The sequence below is a fragment of the Dunckerocampus dactyliophorus genome, chromosome 8 (genome assembly GCF_027744805.1).
Source record: "Dunckerocampus dactyliophorus isolate RoL2022-P2 chromosome 8, RoL_Ddac_1.1, whole genome shotgun sequence".
In the NCBI taxonomy this organism is placed as follows: Eukaryota; Metazoa; Chordata; class Actinopteri; order Syngnathiformes; family Syngnathidae; genus Dunckerocampus; species Dunckerocampus dactyliophorus.
In genome coordinates, this window is record NC_072826.1 from 16791096 (window position 1) to 16813071 (window position 21976).

Sequence of the window (21976 nt, forward strand, 5' to 3'; positions counted from 1 at the left end):
CGCTGCACCACATCATTGTCTCTTGTTTCTTTTTTTATAACACGGTATAAACTCCTGATCAAAATCTTAAGACCAGTTGAAATATTGCTAGAATTTGCATTTTGCACATTGCACAAGTAGAGCTACAATATGCAAAAGCAAGAAGGGGGAGTGAGACAAAATTCACTTTGAAAAAGTAATTGATTGAAAACAAAAATTAAACTGAAATAGGCTGTTCATCAGCTGATCAAAAGTTTAAGACCATCGCTCAAAAAACTCTCCAAACCACAACAAAAAATGTTCTCAGTAGGACTCAGTAATGAGTAGCTCCACCGTTCTTGTTCATAACTTCAAAAAGTGGTTTGGGCATGCTTGATGTGAGTGTTTCCAGGAGGCTAGTGGGAACATTGCTCCAAGTGGTGAAGATGGCTTCACCAAGGGCATCAACTGTCTGGAACTGATGGCCAGTTTTATAAACTTCCCTTGCCATCCATCCCCAAATGTTCTCTATGGGATTTAAATCAGGGGAACATGCAGGATGGTCCAAAAGAGTGATGTTATTCTCCCTGAAGAAGTTCTTGGTCAAGCGAGCATTGTGACCTGCAGCGTTGTCCTGTTTAAAATTCAATTGTTACCACACAGACGAGGGCCCTCAGTCATGAGGGATGCCCGCTGCAACATCTGGACGTAAGCAGCTGCCATTTGACGACCCTGCACCACCTGAAGCTCCAGTGTTCCACTGAATGAAAAAGCACCCCAGATCATGATGGACCCCCTCCACTGTGCCGGGTAGAAAACATCTCAGGTGGGATCTCCTTGTCATGCCAGTAACGTTGGAAGCCATCTGGACCGTCAGAGAATAAAACTTTTTTCCACCTTTCAATGTCCCATGTTTAATGCAAAGTCTAAACGGGCAGTTTTGTGGCGTTGAAGGAGGCGAGGTCTTTGAATTTGGTTTTTGTTTTTTAAACCCTTTTCCCACAGATGCTGTCTGATGGTTATTGCGCTGCAATCGGCACCAGTAAGGGCTTTAATTTGGGTGGAAGACCGCCCTGTGTCTTGATGGTCAGCCAATCGGATCCTCCGGCTCAGCGCAGGTGTGATTTTTTGGGTCTACCACTTGACTTTTTTGTTCCATAATGCTCAGGATCTTTCAAAAAATTTATAATGACTGATTTACTGCTCCCAACCTCAGCAGCAATGGAACGCTGCGAGAGGCCTTGCTTATGCAGCTTGACAATCCGACCACGTTGAAAAAGAGAAAGCTTCTTAGCTTTAGCCATCAGGAGGGCATGACAGTGTGAATGCCTGACAGAAAATGACAATTTGAGCAGATTTTGGCTTTTATAGCCTGTGGTCTTAAACTTGTGATCGGGCGATAAACAACCTATTTCATTTTTTTTGTTTGTTTGGTTAAATTACAAGTTCCAAATGTTTTTTGTCTCACTCCCACTTCTTGCTGTTGCATATTGTAGCTCTACTTTAAACCTCATTAAGATCCAGACCCTTTTTCAACTGGTCTTAAGATTTTGATCAGGAGTGTATGTCGCTCAAGTGGAAGTCATGTTAATTCCATGAAAATACTAAACACGTGATGCACGCTTCCGTATGTTTTTTTTAATTAACTTATTGTAATGTAATAGATTATGGCAAAGATTTTTGTTCCCTCTAGCGAGCTCACACTAATTCATTGACTAACTTAACGTAATTAACTAATAAAATCATTATTTGTATTTGTTGACATCACCTTAGATTATTTATTTAAATACATTATTTTAATTAGTGTAACAAAGGGGTCTCAAACTCGCAGCCCGCGGGCAATTTGCGTATCTTGCGGCCCGTGACTGGACATCAAAGAGTAGTGTAACTGCAGCCCGCAACATCCGGGCAAGCTCAGTGTTACTTACATACTTACAGACGCAAGTAAACACCAACACTGAACTACCAGTGGTGTTATCACATGGATGGATTGTGAATTGTATCGCACCGAGAGGTACCCTGAGATTCCCAGCCCTACTCCCAATACTTGATGCGGCCCAGCCTCACCCAGACTTTACCTCTACTGGCCCCCAGTGAAATTGAGTTTGAGACCCCTGGTGTAACGCATAAAATATGTCATTAGACAAAATAATAATACAATAACAATACAAATAATTGTTGCTACAGTTAGCATGCTTTACAGACATTATAAAAAATCTGATTTGTTTGCATAATACAATATGCACTGAACTGGATTTGCACTAATGGCTAGCAGCAAATAGTAAAGAAGAATTGGATTTTGGAAATAATTGGATGAATATTGGAGAATCTGACTTCGGTAGGTCTTTAGCTGCCCAGAAAATCAAACATCTTTCCATTTTACACATATATATGAGTCAAAAAAGTGGAAAATGTAGGATAGGGCTCTTTAAAGACGTCCAACGCATTAAAGTAATTCTAAAAAAAATAATACATTATGTGTATTTGTTTACATCATACTGTACAAAAAATAAAGAACAAAAATAAACTAAAAACTAAAAAATCACATCACATGAGCCAGCATTCAACATAATACACTGAAGGATTGCACTGTGCTAACTTACCACTTTGTTAACCCCACAAACATATGAAATTGCAAAAAAAAAAGTGTAGGGAGGGCGAGCTAAGCAAAGGTCTTCCCAGGGTATTTCTATGCCAATGTAATGTCACTCAGCCTTATGTGTGCCTGTGGCTTCAAACTGCTTAATGCAGTGGATGCTGTCTCTCGACAAATTGCAGTAAAGTTAAAACGAGCAGCAGAGTCAGACTGTGGGCAAGAATACAAAAACAATCCAACACACTGTAGATTGCAATGCCTGCACTTTGTTCGACTTTTTATGGCGCGCTTCTAAACAAATGCATTTTTTTCCCCTGCATCCCTTTATGATGAAAGTTACGCTCAAATTATTCTTTTGTCATCACCGTGACTGCTTTGGAAGAAAACGTGTACATCATTAGTACAATGCTCCATCTGCAGAAAGATGATTATTGTGCAAACAAGCAGGGCTCCTGGAGGTCATTTACACAAACATCAAACACTATCTTCCTTACAAAAGAGGCTTTTATGAGTGTATTTGCAGGCAGTTAGTTAGTGTACCAACATTCTCATTAACAGCAGCATGAGTGTTTCATTTCCTTCACCTCTCCAGAGGGGATTTGACATCCAAGATGGCAGCTGATTAGTCCTTGTGACAGGCTGTGGAGCACATGGACGAGGCCTCACTCTGCACACAAATGAGAGGACAAGATTATGAAGTCTAATACCGCCGCTTTCTCTCAAAAAGCGGCATCATTACCAAGCGGCTTAAAAAGCAGAACAAAAAGTGCAGAAAAGCAGCCTTATCTTTTGACAAATGGCCTGGAATCCTCATTTTGCATGGCAGAGATGTGACAGCAGAGATTGGTTTGACAAAGCGTGACTCAGCTGGCATGATGAGGGAGTTGAGACACTTTGGGAATGTAGCGTCCTCCTCCTCCTCCTTGCACGAAGGCAATGAACTGTGCTCTTTTTCACTTACATCCAATGACAAATGCAGAGTGGTGCATTTAGCTGTTGTCCAAAGCGAGGGTGGATGTCATGCTTAAGCTGGTGATAGCATTTACAGACAATACCTCTGCATGACTTGATGCTAACTGCTAACAACACTAATTGTTTGCTACTTCGTATGACAATGCCATACGATGAATAAAACATTTTAACATGAACAAAACATTTCTTAAAAGTCACATGTGCAAAGAAGGTGTTATTTTACTTTAAAAAAATCAAATTACATAACAAAAAGAATATGAATATAAAAAAAACATCCAACCTGCTGAATTCATATACGGAGTGTATCACAATAATGATATTTTAAAATATGTTCAGAAGGATAAAATACAATTTAAATGAAGGAGGCGTGGCGATGCCAAGGTGATACCACCGAAGCAGTCAAGGTTTACAAATATTTGGGTGTGCACCTCGAGTGCAACTTGGAGTGGTCCGTAAACACGAATGCGCTCTATAAGAAGGGCCAGAGCAGGCTTTTCTCCCTGAGAAGACTGGGGTCTTTTAATGTGTGTACAGAGATGCTGCTCATTTTCTTCCGGTCTGTCGCTGCAAGTGCCTTGACTTTTGCAGCTGTCTGCTCGGGTGGCAATATTACAGTAAGGGACGCCAGACGGGTGAGCAGGCTGATCAAGAGAGTGAAAGTGTAGTGGAGGGAAGAAAAAAACAAGCTGCAGTCCATACAAAACAACACCAACCACCCCCTCCATCATACCTTGGCAGAGCAGCGTAGCAGCCAAAGTAGGAGGCCCATTTCTCTGCGCTCCCGGACTGAGCAGTACAGGAGGTCCTTCCTCCCAACAGCCATTAGGTTGTTTAACAGAACTCTGCATCGCAAAGGTTCCTGACTTTTAACCTTTTAAGCACACTGCAGCACTCTTTTTATGGAAACGTAACATCATTTGCTCCACTGCACTTTTATCTCATCCTTGTTTTTATTGTTTTACTGTTTGTATTTTGAATCTTTATTGTATATTTTATTGTGTGAGCTGTGAGAGATACCTGAATTTCCCCAAGGAGGTTATTAAAGTATCTATCTTAAGAGGATAACAAGAAAAAGAAGAGAATAATTCACTTTGGTTGAAAAAAAAATCTTCAACTATGTCTTAGTCCTACTTATTTATTTATTTATTTTTATTAACTGAAAAATATTTATTTGTACACAATATGAAGTACATGTGCTCGATCTGTCTCCAGAAAAAGTTCTAATACTTTGTTGTAAAAGTTTGATCACCTTCTGGTGAGCTTGGATGTACTGTATAATCTTCTCAGTCAAAATCATTCATTGTGTTTGTGACATTGTGGACAGTTTTCCAGCATGATAACAACCCCGAGATGATGGGGGGTTGCTGAGGAAGCTGACGGTGAAGGTGATGGAGTGAGTGAGTGTGTCTCCAGATGCCATTCAATGTGAATATACAGGAGATCAAGACTCTCATCTGGTGTTGGGACGGGCGTCACTCACCGCATAGGATGCAGGCAAGCTTCTTCTTCTGCTGCAGGAACTCGCAGTGTCACTGTGGACTTACGCTGCTGACTCATCCGATCTCTGACCCGTCAAAATGCCAGCAGTAAATGAAGAGCTGCCTATGTTATTGGCTTGATTAATGTGTCTTGTCCTGAAACATTAAAGCTGCTGTATGTCACTGGCTCATGATGATTTTTTTTATTTTTTTAACAAAAAAAATATAGGAACATTAGAATGCTGGCCACTCAGTCGGGAAGATCTGGGTTTGAATCTCTCTGGGCATCTCTGTGTGGAGTTTGCATATTTTCCCCGTGGGTACGTCGGTTTTCTCCGGGTACTCCAGTTTCCTTCCACATTCCAAAAACATGCATGTTAGGTTAATTGGTGGCTCTAAATTGTCCATAGGTATGAATGTGAGAGTGAATGGTTGTTTGTCCATATGTGCCCTGCAATTGACTGCTGACCAGTCCAGGGTGTACCCCGCCTCTCGCCCAAAGTCAGCTGGGATAGGCTCCAGCATACCCGCAACCCTGCACCACCGGAACCATGTTGTAGTGCTTTACTTTACTGTTCTCTTTACTTGTCTTGCTTGCTTGCTGCTGTAACAAGTAAATTTCCCCGCTGTGGGATCAATAAAGTACATAAAGTACATACAACCCTAGTGAGGTTAAGTGACACAGAAGATGGATGGATGGAAAATATAAGAACACCACCACCGGGTAGCAGATGTTACCTAAAATGGTTTAAAACAGCAAACTGAACAAAAAACTGAAAAAAAACTGCATGAAAATTGGCTTAAAATGTTGTTATAAGATGATTGGTCACTCACGTATATGTCTGTGGTCCACACAAACACAAAAGCAGTCTCTCAGAGAGGCGATCAACATTTCAGTCATGATGCTGTTAAGATATTCAATGATAGCCAATATTAGTCGCTAAACTTAGCCAAATCTCTATCGCTAGCTGACGACAAACATCACTAGTGCGCTTGTTATGTCGCCCTGTAGGCAGCCGCTCTCCGTGACATACAGCAGCTTCAAAGGAAAACTGCACTTAAAAAAAAAGTGCTCATCATCCACAATCCTTATATAAAACATGAACTCACACCTATTTCCTTTTTCTGTGTGTTTTAAAGAGAGAAAAACAGCTACCATGAGTCAGCTAATAATACATGTAATGGGACACACCTATTTTGACGATAAATGTTTAACTAATGCTTAACAAAGTTCCATTTACATAACGTGACCTGCATTGTTATTGTAGGAGCTAATATCGAAGAACTACTTTTCTGGCGTAGTGACACAGCACCTCTCTCAGAGCGTCCCACGCCACTACCAAGAGGTAATGTAAGCTAATGGAATTGCTGGATCACCTGTGAGTCCAAATTGAATTGACCAACTCAATGGGAAGCACAATTCTTGCTGAAAATTACAGCCATCCCATAAGTTGGCATCCCAGTGAGAGCGGACATTGTGAGTGGTTTTATTTTGTCAGCAAAACTTTTAGCACTAGTGCTCCACGCTCACGCAATGAGAATGGCTTTGTGTTTCACTATAGATGGATCTGCTTCGCTCCCAGTGGCAGTTCTGGCTTAAATGATGCCCTGGGCACATCGATGCTGCCACACAGCCTGACTTGATGAGTAAATGCTGAACACAAATAAATGGGATTTTTGTTTTCTTTCCCCCTTGCCGCGCCCTCAAGGGAATGCCGCCTTGGGCAATTGCCTATATGGCCCATAACTAGAACCGCCACTGCTCGCACCCAGCAATATTATTCTCTGCCCAGGAGGAGTCACAGTAAAAAATAGTCTTCGTCGGGGGCTCTCACAAAGTCTTCCATGATTAGTGTAAGCAAACATTCTCTCTATTTTGCTGTTGTTGATGGAAGTAGCTGCTATGGGCTCTGTGAAATCAATGTGTACTTAACTCACACACGACTCGTCACATTTTAGCCATCAAAGAGGTGTGTTTAGCTCGTCGTCATCTTGTTTTCGTCAGGTGCTTTGTCAAGAAAATAATTTCGCCATTGTCACCGTTGATGAAAACAACACTAGCTCCAGGTGGTGAAGATGGCTTCACAAAGGGCATCCTCTGTCTGGAGCTGATATTTTCTGATAACTGATAACTTCCCTTGCCATTCATCCCCAAATCCCCAGCCATTACCACACAGACAAGGGCCTTCAGTCTTGACGGATGCCCCCTTCAACATCTTCACATAACCATCTGCCGTTTGACACCCCTGCACAACCTGAAGCTGCATTGTTCCATTGGCAAAAAAAGCATCCCATATAATGATGGCGCCCCCTCAACTGTGCCATGTAGTAAATATTTCAGTTGGGATCTTTCATTTTTTTTCACATTTTCACATTTTCTCATGAGAGAATAAAACTTTCTTCCACCTTTCAATGTCCCATGTTTGGTTCTCTCGTGCAAATTTCCAAACGGACAATTTTGTGACGTTTGAAGGAGACGAGGACTTTGAAGATGTTTTTGTTCTTAAACCCCTCTCTCGGAGATGTTGTCTGATGGTTATTGGACTGCACACCAATAAGTACCTTCATTTGGGCTGAGGATCGTCTTGTGCCTTGACGGACTGTCAAACCCTGCGTGACTTGTTGGACCATGTTGTGTTTTCCTTTTATTTCCTGTTGTAGGCTGTAATTTTGTATCTTCTTTTTTCCTGATTTGCACCATTGGCAGCAACTTTACATTCTTTTTTGAACTCTGTGAGTGCACCTGGTGCTGATTAGTTTGAGGGACTATTTAGTTCAACTGTTTTCCTCAGCTGGTGATGGTTCATTGCTTTACCGAAGTTAGGTGTGCTTAACCTATGTTGAAGGAGTTAGATGTATCTATTACCTGTTTCCCTTTTTTCCCCACACGGTGCTTTTGTAACTCTTTTTGAACTTTATTGCCCTTTTTTGCTGCCACAACTGTCGCTGGGATTGTTTGCACCTGCTAGTGCGACATTAAAGACAATTTTTACCTGCACGTTGCTCTTGTCTCTGCATCCTGTGGTCACGACAATGCCTCGGCGTAACACAAACTTCAGGCTCAGGGTCTGCCACTTGCCTTTTGACCTGCAGGATCTTTTAAAAAGTTGTCTTACTGCGTCCAACCTCAGCAGCAATAGCGCACTGCGAGAGGCCTTGCTTATGCAACTCAGCATTCTGACCGCATTCAAAGAGAGAACGAATGACATGACATTGACATTGAATCCACATTTTCGCCAAGATTTCAGCTTTTAAAGGCTGTGGTCTTTTACTTTTGATCAGCTGATGAACAGCCTATTTCACTTTAATGGTTGTTTGCAATAAATTGCTTACTCGATTTTTTTTTGTTTCACTCCAATTTCTTCTGTTTGCCTTTTGAAGCTTTCTACTTAGAACTTCCTTACGATCCAACAGTGCAAAATGTAAATTATTGCAATTTTTCAACTGCTTGTAAGATTTTGATCAAAAGTATAGCTTTTCTTCTTCAGAACTGCTCCCAAGGAGTGTTTCAAGATAAGAAAAGCAAAGAGCTTACATTGATTGTGTCTCAATGCATTGAATGACGCCATGATATAAAAATAGTAAATAATGAATACTAACATAATTGTATGAAAAACACACGACTACTATGCAGTGAACGTGTCACTCAGTAATGTCCACATTGTGTGGCAGCGAGTGATGCGCACAATAATTCAACACGCAGAAGCCTGACTGTGCAGCTGCTGGACAAGCCTGATAAAACTTTCATACATTTCTTTTTTTGGGTTGCACAAAACACTTTTCTCAATCCGTCCGAGAGCTGTAATTGCATTTCCAAATGTTTTGGCTGGCAGCTTTCGGATCAAAGCCTGAAGTAGATAAGAGAGATGGAGATAGTAGCGACTCTTTGCCCTCAAACTTTCTGGCAGTTTGATCAGGATTTAATTTTCACAAAAAACAGCATGCGGGGGATTGAAAAACATACACTGCAACTTGTTGATTTGAGGACTGAGCATTTGCAGTGCGTGGCATTGAGAAATTGACAGAGCCACGTCATGTACCGCATGACAGAGTTGGTTTGTTGTATTGTTGCTCCTGTTTTGTTTGCTACTTTCTTTCCCGAGTTCTCTATTTCTGGTGTTTCATTAATCATTCATTTGTGGTGCTTTAAAGCACATAGGCGACAGCATGGGGTTGCTGGTTCATTATTTACCTTTGGCTATTGTTACCTGTGTGTCGAGGCACATCGTTGCTTCTCATTAGGCTGTACCCCCTTTTGTTTCCACCTGCCATGGTGACTTCACTGGTTAGCCTTAGCTGAACCTCCTTTCCTTCGTCGTCATTTTGTACTTTGCGTTTTTGTGTGTCGTTTCGCTGTCTGAGCTTCATTAAAGACTCTTTTTCTGTACGTCACCTGAGTCTCTGCAACCCAATCCCGTCTATAATAGATTGTGGCAAGCCAAAAGCAAATGAGGTCTTTGGAGACGTCAAAATTGACTGACTACAAAAAAAAAAACCAAACTCAGAATAGCAATTTCCAAAATGATATTTACACTTTATTTATGCTTGGATAACTAAATAAAACAGCCCGTTACCTGGGAGATGGAGAGAAGATTACCAGGCAATAGTGAGCGTGTTTCATAAGAAAGCAAAGAAAACAGTCATATCGGCACAATAGTAATCATATAGAGAAGAATAAGAAGAAGAGTAGCTTTTCTTTTTTACATTAGCTCTACATACACACCTTGTCGTGTTATTGTGCTTTCATTAGACGTCTGCAACAACAACACAGAGTTTACACACTTTGAACAGCCCCACAAACACAAAAGTCGACAACTCTTGAAAAGATGATGGCGGGAAGGACAAGCAATGGCTTGAAATGAAGAGAACACAAAAGGCGCTAAACTGTCACCAATTGAAAAGTGCAACTAGTAGTGTGCGGCTAAAACATGTAGTGTGTAGTGTGAACCTCAGATGACATTCAAAATAAACAGGTTCTTTTACGCCCACGCAGATTAAAGATCAAGAGGTGTATTGATTTTACCTTCAACTTAACGTTGGTTTTGGCCACCTGTTAATTACATAGCATTAAAAAGGAACAGGGTTCTTGCTCTGACACACATCAAAGAACCTTGGGTGTTTAAAGAAAATGAGTGATCTCAACTGCCTCAGCCATGTTTGACAGTATAACATTCAAAAGCAATAGGGTTCTTGCTCTGACACGCAACAAGGATCCCTGCACGATTGAAGAGGGTCGGTTGAAAGTTGTTACTGGTCGAGCGATAATATGTAAATGCTCATCTAACCAATGACCTCAGCTGTGCTCGACACCTAGGATAGTACATCCTAGAGTCCTCGACTCCATTTAAAAGCAATAGGGTTCTTGCTGTGGCTGTGAAACAGGATTGCTAAAAGTTTAAAAGTTGGTTGGAAATTATTTTTGGTGGAGGTAACCTTGTTATTTTCCTATCTTGAATCAGGTCACATTCAAAATCAATAGGGTTGTTGCTCTGACACAGAAGAACAAATCCCCGAAAGTTCAAAAAGGCTTGGTTTAACATTGTTACGGGTAGAGGTCACAAGTACGACATTAACACTTTTTTTTATCTTTCTACCTCGGCCATCTTGAATCAGGCAACATTCAAAGGCAACAGAGTTCTTGCTGTGACACAGAACAACACTAAAAGTTTAAAGAGGGTCATTTGAAAACTGTTACTAGCACTGAGGTCACAATGTACTGCTTTGACCTTTGACCTCAACCGCTTCTGCCATCTTAGGCGGCAAACCTTTCCAAAGCAACCGGGTTGTCGTCACGACACCTAAGGTCCTGTCCACATGAAAACGTTCCTGCGATTTTCCAATTAGAAAATACTTGCAGAAACGGATCACTGGGTGAAAAGGATGTAGTACACAAGGCACACCTACATGGGACAGAACCACGTGACACACCAAACTACAGAAGAAGAAAGAACGCATACGCATGAGTCCGTCATCTTCCGCTTATGACAAAATGGAATTACTTCTGTGAGTTATTTTGGAGTATAAGACCACAAAATATCTGGAAAATGTCGACTGGGGTGAGTCATGCCAGTTGAAGCATTCAGATATTATGTTGGCTTGTCGTTGAGAGCTAACTTCTGGTCACGTGACGGTGACGGGTTGGTGACGCCATCGTTTTCATAAAGCAGCAAATCGCTTGTCTGCACGGAAACAACAAGCCGGCATTTTCAGATTTTCCCCTGCTGGAAACCATTTTCAAAAAATACCATTTCAAGGCACCCAGAATGGCGTTTCCGTGTGGATGAGAGGCTGAAACAATAAAATACTTGGCCGTTTTGACCTGACGACGTTTCCGTGTGGACATCCATCCATCTTTTTCTATGCCGCTTACCCTCATTAGGTCCGTGTGGACCGCCTCTACGAATTACAGTATCACAGAGAGTTCCAAATCTGAAAGACCGATGAGCGCTAGTGAGAAGGAAAGAAATATATCATGTACTCACATTTGACCTTTGACCTCAGACAACTTAAATGTTGCTCAAAATCAATAGGGCTGTTTTTTTGGACATAGTCTTAAGCAAGAGAGAGAGACATAAAAGTCCCTTTGCGACACAGGTGGCCTAACCACGCGCATGATTGACACACACACACACTTTGCAATCTCTCTCTCCCAAACACACACACACACACACACACACACACACACACACCCACAGATAAAATACATGAGATGTCACTGAGGCAAACTTGGTACTTGTGTGTTTGAATATATTCATATAGATGTCTACATATAAAAATAATAATGCAAATAATACTAAAGGACATGCAAATGGACAAACACGAGCATGCATTTACATGATGGGACCTGAAGTTGTCGTTGTTTGCCGCCATTCCTCGCTGTGAACACACCATGATGTGGCTACATGTGTCGTAAGCAAGGGAGGATGTGTGCTCTCTAGTGGTGACGTATATGAAAGGTCTCTTTTTCTACAACGAGATAACTGTACATTTTCCCTTTTGTTCTCACGGGAGGTCCGACTTGACGAGGCGTCTCCTTTAGCGGCAGTGCTCCAGAAGATTACATAAATACGAGTCCTGCATGAAATGGATCAGAAACGCTCGTGTGTGTTTCAGGTGTACAGTTCCTCCGATTCCTGCGTACAAAAGTGCTTCTGTTATGAGTTTCTTCACACCCGATACTCTTGCTGTATGGTCGACTTTGGTTGCAACACCACACGTGCTTCACTCCACATCACCGCACTCAGCAAGTGAAGTCTTCAAAGTTTCCCTGGGCCGGGTGATGAGGTAGCATGTTGCCTGGGTACGTGGATGGCGTGCGTAGGTTGTCGCATGGAGTCTGATGGAGGCAAACAGGAAGCAAAATGACAAATGACGATCAAGCAAAAAAGAGAGTGAGAGAAACGACGACACATATGGTGCAAAACTAGTAAACAAAAATGAAATTTATAATAATTAAAGTTAGCAAAAAAGTCCAATGATAATACTGGCACAAACATGATCAAAACGTCATGCTGTGCCAAGCAGTGCTGTTCCCCTGCAGCCTTGTAGGTGGCATCAACGCGCATTACAAAGTAGCTACAAACACCACATTTTTTTCACCAGCAGCATCATCTTCTGGTTATATTGCGTCACTGCCCCCACTTTGCCGCAATGCAACTGGACTGCAACAACAGAAAGTGAACATTAATTCCTGGATTTAATTTTCAAAATGTAGTTTTTTGGTGTAATTTCCCATCAGAGGATACATATTCAACATATAAAATGTCAAGCAAGAATAATTTTGATCTTTGAAGGTCCCATATTATACTATTTTTCACCAATTTGAAATTGTCTCAGAAGTGCCACAGTAGTGTAAATCTAGCTTTGATGCTGGGATTAGACAGTTTAAAATTGTTTTTTGCAAGGCCTATCGGGAACACAGTGTTTTGTGCGCCTGCAGCTTTAATGCTAATGAGCTCTTTGTCCCCTCCTGTCTCAGACAGTGTGTGTGTCTCCAAGAAGCGCTGTTTGTGCATTTCATCCACTTTTTACTAGGGCGGTCAGCGTTAACGTGCTAATACGTAGTTAACGGACATTCCCTTTAAGGCCACTATTGTACATGTCCTGTTTGACCCTCGGCCCACGCCATAGTTTAAGAAACTGCAACAGTGTAGCAGTTAATGTCGAGCCACAAGCGGGATCTCTTGACAAGACCGAGGTTATTTGTATCTACTGTGGCTGTGAGTAGTGATGTAACTGGAGCATGTCGAGTCTCAAATGTCACTTGCCGGGCTCAGCTGAAGAAACTGAAGAATCTACAGAACGTGCTGGAGCACTGCAGGTATTTTTTATTGCCATTTGTACAATTGTACCCTGGCATACGAGTGTCCCAACTAACGGCAGTTTATTAGATATGAGCCGTCTCTCGGCTGCGAGCTAAAATTTGGGTTACAAGCTTCTCGTCACCGGCAGGCATAGCCGAAGACAGCTATTTGAAGGGCTTGTGTCACCTTAGTATGTGGGGACAAAGATGGAAGTGGGCGAGCATACACACGGAGCTCAATGAGATGACAGTAAAGGCTTGCGAGGGAATTTATTACCGTTGTTATTTATTAGAAATGAATTACCATTTGTGGTTGAACTGCTGTTTTTGTTGAAGAAGACAGAATAAAACTAGCATGTTGCAAAACCCATGGTGTCATACTTCCACGCTGCTGAAGTTGCCAGGCCAAAAAAAGTGTGATGAAGTGTGTAAAAGACAGTTTGTGTGTGTGTATATCTCTGTGAAAGAGTGTTTGGAAGTGAAGTATAAGCTATAGCCTGACTGCACTACAGTATATGGGTGCAGTCCTAGTTCTGTAAACTACTGACTGTTCTTGAGCACTTTATTTTGTAAGTTTGTAAGGTCTCACTTATCGGCGCGAATGAGTGATGCTGGGAACACCAAGTGTAGGTAGGATTGCAAGGTTTATAGTGTGTCTTTCTGTGTAAATAGCCCATGTTACAACGTGGACACTTGTGGATTATACACAAGTGTAGTTACCAGGGAAAGTAATTATTGCATTACTTTTTTGAAAGACCTTCAAAAATCTGGCATGTGCTGTTGAGAGCTTACCACATCAATGCATAATGGAACGACCTGCTTCTACTTTTTGTTGATGATCTGAGTTCTGATGTCTGTGAATACACCTTGCGTGTGATTAGTGGAGAAGGAGAAAGTGTTGTGTGGGTGTGGAGAAGACGCAGAGTTGAAGATATTGGAACCGAGCACTGCTGTTGATATTTTACGATCAGAATAAAGTTAGAAAAGAGCATCAGACTGTGACTCCATCAGGATGCTACAAAAACAACTGTGCACATTTCACCGTCGGTAACAGTAATGGCGGTGTAACATTTGAAATAGTAATTCATTAGATTACCTGTTAATGGAAAACAATAACGGCATTAGTAACACCATTATTTTTAACAACATTAATCCCAACACTGTAGATGCCATATATTTCACAGCGTAACAGAGTAGGAGAGGAGAACACAAATGTTAGCAACCCCAGCATAGCTATGCTACGTGAGCTAACGTGAGCGCTAACATCACACTCACATTTTAACAGCAACATCATGCTAGGTTAGCCTGTTCGTGATCAATATTACAGCTCTCACATCTGTAGATGACTGATCGACAGGCGGCAGAGCTTTATTTTAAGATGTGTAGTGAAACCTTTTATCTTTTTTGACAAAACTGCCCTCCGTGAAGTGGTGGATGTTTAAACAGTGTAGCCACATCTAGCTAGGTGTGGGTCAGATGTGATATCATGGCAATGAGGAAGGATGTTTTCCTTCATGACAATCCGCAGCTTTAAAAGCGAGCCTTTGACCGCCTCTTCTCTCAAAAGTGGAGCGAACAAGTGAGGGAGATGATCCATTTGTCTCGTATTCGGTGCTCATAAACAGGCTCTAGGAACACATATTACTGTTAGAACATCATTAAAATGTCACTAATGCATAATATGGGACCTTTAACTAAACACAAATGCAGATGTGGAGGGGATCAAAATGTAGAGTGACCCTTAAATTTGGAGCAGAAGGGGCAAATAAAAGATTGAATCAAAGAAACTAATGGAATGAGGGAAGTCACTCAGCCAGGGGATCGCATCTTTTTGTTGATCAGGTTTACAATTAAAGTGAAATGCTTCCATTTACGCCGGCAAACAAGAGATCTGTCACACCTCCCAAAGCTTTGATTACGTTCAATTTGTCCTCTCATGTGCCTCCCTCGCTTCCTCCATCTCCCTCGCCGGTCCACCCACCGCCACCATTTCATCATCCCTCAACTGAGAGGTCGACAAAGCCTCCCCCACGTCACAAGCGATGCGTTCGGACACGGCTAGAACACTTTATACTGACATGGTGTTTCACATCATCCAGGCTCAGCACAGTTCCCCGGTCGTTGTTGTTGCGGCCTTTGTGTTTCTTCTTCACGCATCGGCACAGCTTGTACTTGATCACCTGAAAAGCCAGACGAATGTTGACATGTTCTCAGACCACAACCTGATCATGTTTTCCAACTCTTTGGAAGCATCTGGCAGACAGGACTAAGATTTTATGCTGCAATAATTGTGTTTCCCCATTGACCACACACACACACACACACACACACACATCAATTTAGAAAGCGTGACAGAAGCACCAAACAGCTCTGAGTGTTGCTGCAAGGAGAGAGAGGGCGCCCAGAAATTGCATGCAACAGTTCTGTCTGACTAATGAGAGTGGACAGAGACATTGTGACTCATCTAAAATATAACCGCTAAAATGTTAATATATTCAGTGCTGCTGCTGCTAAATTGTGTGTCACACAGATGCGTGGCATGGATTACGAGTTCAATCGAAGTATTTCTTTTTTTTGGTCTGCTGGAACTGAAAAGATAACAAAAAAGTAGTGGGCACTCCTTATGAAGCTTGATTCATTTTCCCTGCCGTAGTGTCTTCATGTGCATCTGTAGGAAAACGAAAGTGTTTTTACGGTCTGCTGATGGATTTAACGACTGCTGCCCTAACAACTTTGTTAATTAAGTTTTAAGCCCTTGAAGCTCGTTCAAGTGTGCTGTTAGTAGATTTTTTTACACCACAACTATGCTAAACAAAGTTAACTTCTAGTATACATTTATTGGTTGTATATACTCAATAGTAGTGGCTGATACTTTTATACTTGTTGCACGTAAATCAGCAAACTTGCTGTGTAATAACTACAATGAAGTCTTTATGTTTATTTTGCATTGATTTTATAGAATAGCCTTGTGTTTTTAATAGGGCTGTCAAATTTTTATCAGATTAATCACAGTTTTAAATCAATTAATCATCATTAAGCACCATTAGCAACTATGACTGAAATATGCCCATTTTTACTGTAGAGACTGAAAGATAAATGACAGGGCAGGATTATATACACTCCTGATCAAAAGCCTTTTCCCGCAGATTCTCGTCCGATGGTTATTGCGCTGCAGTTGGCACCAGTAAGCGCCTTAATTTGGGTGGAAGACCGCCCTTTGTCTTGATGGACAACCAATCGGATCCTCTGGCTAAGCGCAGGTGTGATTTTTTGGGTCTACCACTTGATTTTTTTGTTCCATAATGCTCAGGATCTTTAAAAAAAATGTAGAATGACTGTCTTACTGCTCCCAACCTCAGCAGCAATGGCACGCTGCGAGAGGCCTGGCTTATGCAGCTCGACAATCCGACCACGTTGAAAAAGAGAAAGCTTCTTAGCTTTAGCCATCAGGAGGGCATGACAGTGTGAATGCCTGACAGAAAATGAACATTTTGAGCAGATTTTGGCTTTCATAGCCTGTGGTCTTAAACTTTTGATCAGGTGATAAACAACATATTTCAGTTTTTTTTGTTTTTGTTTAAATTACAAGTTCCAAATGTTTTTTTTTGTCTCACTCCCCCTTCTTGTTTTTGCATATTGTAGCTCTACTTAAAACCTCATTAAGATCCAAATGTGCAAAATGCAAATTCTAGCAATTTTTCAACTGGTCTTAAGATTTTGATCAGGTCTGTATATTTGTATGTTTTAACAGCTCCAAATGAACTGAATATGTCAATCAAGCTAAAAGATACCACACAAACCTAAAAATCCATTTGCCCAACACTAGTCTCTTTAATAGTAGCAGAACATTTCAATCACACTTTAAACCGTGCTATTGGGTTGCGTTCAAAGACATCACGTAATTTAAGGTAAATGTACTTTTCATTGTATTTTCCAGCATACTAAAATGTAGAAAATTGTACATCCGAATTAAGAGTTACGAAGCGAGTGATAAGAATATCCACTTCATGTTTTTCTTTATCTTCCTGTTTATTTACACACACACACACACACACACACACACATTATAAAGTCATTTTTGTGATGTTCGGAGCGTCCCTCAATGCATCTCGCGTTCTTGTAATGAGAATGAGGAAGTGTGGTTCCCAGGATGAACGGAATAGAGACGTGTGTGAGTTGGAGATACATACAGTATATGGTGTTGGAATTGTACTGCTATTGATGTGTTCAGGTCAGAATGGAGTTAGAAAAGAGCGTCAGACTCTGTGTGACTGTGTGGGGACGCTCCACTGTGCTTCCGTCTGCCATCATAACAGAGAGGCGTGCTTGCTCTGGTGCACATGCAAAAAAATGTAATGTAATTATTTAAATAAATTAGTTACCGCCATTAACGTGTTATTTTTGACAGCCCTAGTTTTTAATTGACACACTGTTATTTGACGTAGGTTCGACATTTACCTGTGCCTCATCAGTGCCAGCGGATGGTGCTGTTTTGTTTTATATTTAATACAGAGTGGTGACTCTATTACGATGATATTTTCCGTCTTTCTGAGAAGTACTTTATACTTAAAGGTGACTCCATTGTGAAATTGCTGCTGTTTTTACTTCCTGATATGCATTTTATAATTAATACAGAGTAGTGATTCTATATTGACATTTGTTTTTTTTCATTCTTTCGAATATGTGTTTTCTTTTTAATACAAAAGTAGTGAATGTATTGCAAAATTGGTGCTGTTTTCATTCTCTCTCATTTAGGTATGTTTAATATTTAATACAGAGTAGTGATCCATTGTGAAATTGGTGCTTTTTTCTCTCCATTCTTTCTAATGCGTTTTTAATTTAATACAGAATAGTGATTTGTGTCTTTCTGATTCTGTATTTTATATTTATAGGTAATTCCACTGCAAAACTGGTGCTTTGATGTTTTTATTCTGTGTAATATGTTTTATATCTAATACGCAGTGTTGTAATTTCATTGTGAAATTGATGCTTGCTTTCATACTTCCTATGTGTTTTATATTTTACACAGGGTGAAGGTGATTCAATTGTGAAATTGTGTGTGTGTAAATATCCTCATAAATTCATGTTTTTCATCAGTTCACAGCAGTTCACATCAGTTCCACAAATTCCATCCCACAACAAGCAGCCATGCAAACGTCATGGAAAAAGAGTCATGGAGCTAAATTCTGCCAGGTGAAGGTGTTTTACCTCATAGAGATAGTCAAAGAGTTCGAGGATGGTGAGGATGCTGGCTCCAATGAAGAGCCCCATCTGACCCCCGATGTCACCTGAGAGGAAAGGGGAAAGGGGCACTGTTGCTGTACTCCAGAGAAACCATTTAAATACAAAACTCAGTCATCACTATCATCTTCGACAGACGGTTGCTTTTACCCAGAAGGCCTGCCAGTTCGTAGGCTTTCTTCTGTTCGATGGTCTCGTAGTTGAGGGCCTCAAAGAAGATATCCAGAACCAGAAGGTTATCTCTGTGAACAGACATCAGAATCAGCACACAAATCAGGACACATTTCTCTCCCGAGACCTCCAGGAGATGAAGATAACAGCCAACATGAATTGTTCTGCAATTTGCTGTTACTAACAAAAGAATACAAAAAATACAAAAAGCCAAACAATACAAAAAAATAAAAGGCTGTATTTTGAGTTTGCATCAAAGCACCCCCTCTCTGGAGATGAGATCGACTCCAAACATTGGACTCTATTTTGATCTGTGCGCTTAAATTGGAGCCATGAGAAGCAATGAGCTGTCGATGTCAAAAGACATTCGGGTGAAGCTGAAGGCTGACTTGAAATGGCTCGAGGCAACTCAACATCTGCTCACATCCTCGTGAAGACATTCCTTGTACATTTACGTCCTTTGCGCGTTAAGTAATGTAGGTCACAGCATATTTTTCCATGTGAAGCATTTATCATGTTGCATCTGGCTTTGTGGGAATATGCACTGCAGACTACAAATATACAACTATACTCCAACAATACAGAATGTATATGATAGATCCGAGTTGATGTTTTAAGAGTTTGTTGGTTGGCACTCACTTTGAAATGCTCATTACCGCCACCTACAGGACCAGAGTGGAAAAATATTGCTGCGTTAATATTTCAGGATAGATCTGAAACTAAGGAGAGGGATGACTGCAGGGGCCTGCAGTGTGGAGCGTGTTAGTGACTGCCGTGAGTTGTGGCCGATAGCAGCTCCTGTGTGTGTTCACTGCATATGTGTTCTCCGCTCGTTAACAAAGCAATTGAAGTGTCCACAAACTGGAGAATTACAGTAGTATTCAAGATTCAAGATTCAAGAGTTTTATTGTCATATGCATAGTACAACAGGCAGTTATACTATGCAATGAAATTCTTATTCTGTTCATTCTCCCAAGAAAAGAAAGAAAACACAAGAAAAAGAATAAGAACATAAGAAACATATGTACCAATAAATTAAGCAACAACAACAGAAGAGACATTAATACAAATAAATAATACAAATAAATAAATAAATAAATAAAGTGCTATGAGTGTGTGTGTGTGTTGTATGCGGCATGTGTGAGTGCTTCGTTGAGAAGCCTGATGGCCTGTGGGTAAAAGCTGTTTGCCAGCCTTGTGGTCCTGGACTTCAAACTCCTGTAGCGTCTGCCTGATGGTAGGAGTGTGAATAATGAGTGTTGTGGATGTGTGCTGTCCTTGATGAGGTTGTGTGTTCTGCGTAGGACTCTAGTTTTATAAATGTCTTGCAGTGAGGGGAGGGCTGCCCCAACAATGTTCTGTGACGTCTTGATCACCCGCTGGAGTGCCTTCCTATCACGTGTTGTACAGTTACCGTACCAAACAGTGATGGAGGCGGTAAAGACACTTTCGATCACATCTGTAGAAGCAACTCAGGATTGTGGGGGACATGCCAAATTTCCTCAGTCTTCTCAGGAAGTACAGTCTCCTTTGGGACTTCTTCATAATTTGTTGGGTGTTGTGAGACCAGGTGAGGTCCTCGCTGATGTGTGTGCCAAGGAACTTGAAGGTTTTCACCCTCTCCACCTCAGTCTCATCAATAAACAGGGGTTTATGTGGCTCCTTTTCCCTTGTTCTTGGGTCGATGATCATCTCTTTAGTCTTATCTGTATTGAGAAGGAGATTGTTATCACGACACCAAGCTATGAGGTCCGCCACCTCTCTTCTGTATGATGTTTCAACACCACCAGTGATCAGTCCGATGACTGTAGTGTCATCCGCAAATTTAATGATGCTGGTGTTGTTCTGGGAGGACACGCAATCGTAGGTGAAGAGCGTGTAGAGGAGCGGATTCAGCACACACCCTTGTGGTCCCAGTGCTCACAATTCTTGAGCTGGATGTGCGATTGTAGACTCTGACTGACTGGGGCCTGCCTGTTAGAAAGTTAAACACCCAGTTACAGAGTGTGGGTGACAGGCCAAGTGTGAGGAGCTTACTTGTGAGTTTGTGGGGGCTGACTGTATTAAAGTAAAAGTATTCTACACTGGTTACTGGTTACGCTAAATTGATGAGACAGAAAAAAAACAAGGAATTCTGTCACTGCTAATGTCTGAGTCTAGGTTATGTCATACTGTATATGTCAAATACGTCTTATTTTCTATTTTTATGCTTCCATATTGGGTCATATGAGTGTAAAAGCGATTATAGGGGTATTATTTTATGTCTACACGGCTGTGATAATGTTAATACCTTTATTATAAGGTCTTACACAGGTTTTCTATGCTCTAACTCCAAAAGTATTCCCTTTATAAATCAGCAATTCTACTTGGTGGAAATTCACTTATCTGGAACCAATTAACCACGATAAACAAGGGATTACCATATTTAACATTGTTTTCTGTAATTATAATTATTATTGTACAGTATAAAATATACTGTATATTTTGTGAAAATTTTGGTGTGCCTGGAACATATTAAGTACATTTTACTATGGGAAAAATTGCCTCAGTTTTTGCACGTTTCGTGTTTTGTCTAACCTTTTGGAACAAAAAAATACACTAAGTCCCCAACTAACGAACACAATTGGTTCGAGACGACCGTTCTTATGTCGAATTGTTCTTAAGTAGGGGAAAAGGTAATATTAGCAATGATATAGGTACTACATGTACGTGTATACATATACAGTATATGCGTATGTATGTAAATATGAGTTTGGATGCAGTAGTAATATTAAACAAGGATCATTAATGAAAAAAACAATAATGAAAATGATATAATTATACGTAATGATAAATGTTATTTACCTTTGAAGAGGAGTGGTCGAACATACGTCGTTAGTAGTGGAGGAGATATTGGGAAAAAAAGGACAAATCGTCATCATCGACTCTTCTAAAAGAGGTAGTGTTCTGTGGGTGGTGTAGAATTAAGCAGGCCTATTAACTCTTCATAAACTTTAATCACACGCTCTGTCCGGGTTGTATCATACAGCTACAATGTAGCTTTCTCTCTCCTCCCCTCCTCCCATCCTCCTCCTCTTGTTCTCCCATTATTAGTTGGTCCCATTAGCAGTGTCACAGTGCCCTCTGCTGGTCAAGCATGTAGCAGTATAAATATGGGCTGGCTGGTCAAGCATGTAGCAGTATAAATATGGACTTATAAGGCAAAACACATGAAAATATAGACTAGTCGGCTTGTGTTCGTATCTCCGAAAGTTCGCA

At 41.0% G+C, this 21976-nt stretch overlaps 1 protein-coding gene across 3 annotated transcripts in view; it reads right to left on the minus strand.

Annotated features, from left to right (window-relative positions):
- Nucleotides 1-9527: 9527 nt before the first annotated feature.
- asic1b (acid-sensing (proton-gated) ion channel 1b) overlaps nucleotides 9528-21976 on the minus strand; it is a 209265-nt gene continuing 196816 nt past the window's right edge. For all 3 annotated transcript variants that reach the window (XM_054783393.1, XM_054783390.1, XM_054783391.1), the window contains 4 exons: nucleotides 18698-18789; nucleotides 18515-18594; nucleotides 15385-15486; nucleotides 9528-12340 (listed from right to left, as the gene is read on the minus strand). In XM_054783393.1, coding sequence (XP_054639368.1) covers nucleotides 12245-12340; nucleotides 15385-15486; nucleotides 18515-18594; nucleotides 18698-18789 — 370 coding nt within the window. In that variant the 3' untranslated portion in view covers nucleotides 9528-12244. The remainder of the gene's footprint in view (nucleotides 12341-15384; nucleotides 15487-18514; nucleotides 18595-18697; nucleotides 18790-21976) is intronic.